The sequence below is a fragment of the Etheostoma spectabile genome, chromosome 4 (genome assembly GCF_008692095.1).
Source record: "Etheostoma spectabile isolate EspeVRDwgs_2016 chromosome 4, UIUC_Espe_1.0, whole genome shotgun sequence".
NCBI classification, from domain to species: Eukaryota; Metazoa; Chordata; class Actinopteri; order Perciformes; family Percidae; genus Etheostoma; species Etheostoma spectabile.
Window position 1 is genome coordinate 11,378,910 of NC_045736.1, and position 5,422 is coordinate 11,384,331.

At 38.2% G+C, this 5,422-nt stretch overlaps 1 protein-coding gene across 1 annotated transcript in view; it reads right to left on the reverse strand.

Annotated features, from left to right (window-relative positions):
* The window catches only part of grm4 (glutamate receptor, metabotropic 4), a 206,522-nt gene that overhangs the window by 4,172 nt on the left and 196,928 nt on the right, over window positions 1-5,422 (reverse strand). The window contains exon 10 of the mRNA XM_032513076.1: window positions 3,911-4,157. Within this exon, the coding sequence (XP_032368967.1) occupies window positions 3,911-4,157 (247 nt within the window). The remainder of the gene's footprint in view (window positions 1-3,910; window positions 4,158-5,422) is intronic.

Genomic DNA, 5,422 nt, shown 5'->3' on the forward strand with positions numbered 1-5,422 from the left:
AGTCTTAACAACTACTCAAAGCGCTTTCTTACATAGTACAGGAACCATTCATCATTCACACATATACATGCACTGTGGCCGAGGCTGCCGCACAAGGTGCCATCTGCTCATCAGATAAACACTCACAATTACACTCCGATGGCGGGGGCAACTCGGGGTTCAGTGTCATGGTATAGTATTTCAAAAAAAGGGATAAAAAAGTCATAGTATAGAACGTTGAAAAAAGGGATAAAAAAGTAATGGTATGTCAAAAAAAGAGAGTGGTGAGAAAAGCTGGTTCTGTGGTAGGCATGGAGCTGGAGTCACTGACATCAGTTGTAGATAAGAGGACCCTGAGCAGACTGCTTTCTATGGACAGTGACTGCCACCTGCACATCACTTTTTTTTCAAGCACAAGAGCATGTTCACTAGTATAGGCTATAGGCTCCTGTCTCTAGGTCCCTAGGGCTATAAAGCTCTTCAAAGCTACACAGAAGGGGAGGACTGTGATTGACTCAAGTGTTGCACACTGCCCTATGTACCATGCCTTCATCTGGGTGCCATTAGACATACACATAAACTACCCTGGACTGGACTGATTGGCTCTGTTTGACTCCCTTACTGGCTATATTAGCTGCCCATTTTGCTAGCTTGCCCTTATGGTCAATACACCCCACTGTCTTTTTGTCTGTATGGACAGTTTTCAACTTTGACTTAAACCTTTCTTCAAGTCTTTTACTAGTGTCTATGTATAGTTAAGTAAATGAATATTCTGTTTTTTGATATATTACGTAGCCTGTTGTACTTGAATAGATATAGATATCTTGCACTATGATAGCATTGCACCCTTCTGCATTTTTCCACACCACTCCTTTAAACATGCTACAATCTAACTGTACTGTAAAGGAACACTATGGATATCTTCTTTTCTATTTGTGTACTATGTATGTGTGAGTGGATGACATATGTATGTGTGCATATGTTGTATGTTGTGTATAAACTATTGAACACATTAACTTCCTTCTGGATAAATAAAGTCTATCTATCTATCTATCTATCTATCTATCTATCTATCTATCTATCTATCTATCTATCTATCTATCTGTCTGTCTGTCTGTCTGTCTGTCGTTGTCTGTCTGTCTGTCTGTCTGTCTATCTATAATATGACTTAATATAATTTCTTATGACGTACTATATTGTCACTTTCATGATATTGTTTATATGATATTATACATTGTGAAATGTAATATGACAGTCTATGAATTTTTATGACATGTTTTGTGATTTTTTAGAACAGCTGTACTTTTTTTTTTACCTCATCTATCCAAAGTATTTTGCATTGATACAGTGGTCCAAGGAGTGTGGACAAACAGACAGTTTTGTTAAGCTATCTTACAACACTGTTTAATCAATTTAAGTTAAAAGTGTGTCGCTGATGTAACCTTTAAAATTGGAAGTAGCGAGGATATCAATAAATGTATGTAAAAAAAAAAAAGTATTACATTTACATTCAGGATCCCTTTACAGTATATACCCTGTGGTTACCCCCCTGCTGCAGTGAAACATAAATGCCACAAATTCCCCTCTAAATCCTCATTTCTCTGGCTATATTTTTGCCCTCAATGCATGCCTGTATTACCTACAGCAGATGGAGGTTTCAGTAAAGCCAAATGCCACCCAGCACACCTCATTTTCCCTCAGCTTTCCAGTTTTCTCCCAGACCGTGTTAGCTGATTCGCTGAGGTGGAGCAGATAAATCCTGACATATCGCCACCAGATCCTAACAATTGTTGGAGCTGGCCAAGGAAGGAATTTTTCAATTTCATCAAGCCATATATCTACAGTAGCGATGACAGTGACAAATGGTGCTTATTCAAATAGCCATGCACTGTACAGCCCCTGTAACGGTAACCCCATCAGGATAAATTGCTGCTGGCTATCAATACTGCGCTTTTGCCTTCTCGCCACTTATTGTAACAAAAGGCACTATTACCCCTCCACAGACACTTTAGGCAATATAGGAATTAATGTCGCACTGTGTATTTACATATAGGAATTCTAATGGGCATCACCGCAGTGTGCCATTGTTACTACGGTCCATTCTCATACAGTTTACATTGTTTTTTCTGTGTTAACGGTAAATACAATGTCAGCTCTTTTATTCTCCCATGAAGAGAAACATTTCTCACTACTGTTGAAAAGTAAGAAGCAAACACTGCTTTACAATCTGTGACAATTGGCTCGATTTTTGTTAATACAGACGAGACAGAGGGGATGCATTTCCGTTGACAGATTAAAACCTTTTCCCAGCCTAGGCGAGTCGCGGAAGAGCGTTTTGGATGTCACATGAGTATTTTCTGCTGACTCAATTGCTGACGAACTTTCAACAGTAGCACCAAGCACTCGCATTGGTATTGAGATCAGGAGGAGGCAGACATGGAGAGATTCAGCTACTTCAAAAAGGAAAGTCATATATTTGATTTTGAATGATTTCATTGATTATTTTAATTCATTGTTTCATCTGTAGCATATCAACACACACAAAAAATGCCCGTCACATTTCCCCAGAGCCCAAGGGCGAGGTCTTGAAATAGAGTGTTTTGTCTAAAACTCAGATATTAAATTTAGAGGAATTTAAAACAACGGTCTAAATCTTCACATCTCAGGAGTTGGACCTGGCTAGAGTGGCCTCATCTCTGGTTTATGCAGTTGAAGTCGTTCAGGGTTATTTTCAGCGGGAATGAGCTATTTATCAGACCTGCAATAAAATTCTCATTTTTTCCAAGTTTGGATTTTTCTATAGCCTTGTATTTAAGAATATTAAAATATATAGAATATTATTCATTTATATTCTATATATTCCAGACATATTTCATTTTTGGTGCCTTTGCTGTGGCAGCTCCATAAATATGGAATGACCTACCTCTGCATATTAAACAAGTTTCCTCACTGTCTAATTTGAAATCCATTCTTAAAACCCACCTCTAATCCTTGGCTGACATGTTTGTGCAAGCATTTTTACTGTGATACTATTTCATGTTTTAAATGTTGAATGTTTTAAATGTTTTTAATGACTTCTACTTTGTCCTTTACAGCATCTTGTGCAACATTGGCTGATTTTAAAGTGCTTTAGAAATTCATTTTGATTGATTGATTGATTGATTGATTGCAAAATCAGACCATAGAAATGTTCTCTTTATTTACATTAAACTACAACTACAGCTGAAACGATTAGCCAACTAACGGATAATAATTTAAAGGGTTTCTATTTTGATAAATGTTTCTTTGTTTTAGTCATTCAAGCATACATGCTACACAGAGGCAGCTTGTTTACGCTGCTTATATGAAATGTGAAGATTTGTTGCTTTTCTTTGTCATGGGTTTTTGTTGTTGGTCAAACTAAAACTGACCACTCAATTAATCAACTAATCAACGATTGTTTCAGTACTAGGCGTGCAAAGAGAGGGAGCACAAGTCAAAGAAGGAAGGTACCTTTTTAGCATGTGATGTCAGATTTCACGCGCAGCCACTAAATTCAATGAAATATTGATGAAAAGAAAATGACAATAGAGAAAAATCAATGTTTCACTTGTCATATATTAAGGGTTTTACTGAGGTAGAATTATAGTTGTATTATTGAACTGCAGAATTTGGTCTCCCCCCCCACACATACACACACACACAAAACTAAGAATCCTTTAATGCTTAATTTTGACTCACAAACAATACCCCCTTCCCCATCAATTTTTTTTAAAGGATTCAATGAAGTGTTAAATAACATGCCACACATCTGTTATTAAGTAATAATGTTTTACTCTGCTTCATTTCTCTGCATCAATTTATTTGATTTACAGAAACGGAAGGACAACATGTGCCACAGAAAAGAGCGTTCTGTGTCAAAAGTTTTCCACATTAGCATTTGTGTACTTACTTTGTGTTTCTAGGCTTTCGCACAACTCGGTCTTGGCTTCTCCGTTGGGTCTGAGTCCGGCCTTAGGGTTGAATTTGTTGGACATGGTGGCGGCGGTAACCACGGCCTTGAGGCTGCGTGTGCGCTTGGGCACATTCTGCTCGGGGTGGAAAAGAACCACGTAGACCTTTGGCATGTAGAGCAACCCAAGGGACACCGAGGCGCTCAGGCTCACAGAGATGGTCAGCGTAGTTGTTTGGATGTACATCTAAAAGAGACAAACATGCAAAACACAAACAGTTTTATTTTTGCACTGGATTTTGCAGATTTTTCTATTTGGGTAGAGACCTGCACTGTACAACACAAGTGACATCTGCTGTGCATCATTCAAATTAGAGCCTCCAATGACCCGTTAGTTAGCCAAGCTGTTACTACTGTGTCCAATAGAAACTTCAAAACTATTTACTGCAAGTGATGTTATAAAACTTAAACTATAAATCAGTTTCTCATCTGCTTTTACGGCGTGTGTGCTGCAGCCAAGGCCACCTTGTTTGTTTAATTTTCTGCCATGCTAGTTTTAATATGGCCATCTCATCAACCCGAACCCACAGTTGATTACAGTAGTTGAGTGGATTGTATTCGGACTCAAAACAGGCAGGCCCATAAAAAAGAAACAAGCTCGTGAACATTTTACCCATGGTCAAATCCTTTGAATCATGGGGGAGGGCCACACCGTGTATCATTCTCACTCATTCTATTTTAATTGTTTGCAAAACAGCAACAAATGAATGAGTCATCTTTAGCAAGGCATTAAAGATGGAGGAAAGCTTGTGTGATTTCATTGTTATACATCATGCTATGTAGTGACCGCTTGACTGGCCATCTGCAAGGAATAGACTTGAGGGATATCTCATACAGAAGTTACAATTTAACGAGACTTCAGACTTCACTGCATACAGACATAGCATTCTCTATAAGAGAAACTTTCAAGTCCTCTCAAACTCAGCAGTTTTACTTTTTACTGTTTGCTAAATTGTTATCAGTAACGGTAAAATACTGTGTTGACGTCACATTGTTCAGACCGCGAGCGAGTGGGGAAAAAACGTTAGCCTCTGACCTGCAGTGGGAGACATTAGGGATTTCTGATAGCTACAATATTTCCCACTTTATAAAACTATAGAAGAGTCGACAAACAGCTAGCAGTGGCAAAAATACATAAAAAAGACAAAAAAAAAATACAAAAAATAAACCCAACCCTAATAGAGTCAGCTAGAGTCAGAATCCGCTAATTAAAAATGTGTTTGTAATTGGTTAAACTTTTTAACAAACTGCAACAAAAAATCTAATTTTTAAAGTTAGCAGAAGAATAAAATTCCAATTTGGCCAAAACAAATCTACCAGAAGCAATTGTTACGACCGGGGTCGTATTTGTTGTCTCGCGGTGTGTGTGTGTGTGTGTGTGTGTATGTCTTGTGTTTTTCTCTATGCAAATAGGCTGTGCCATTGCTCGAAGCTGGTTGGTGGAGGCAGCTA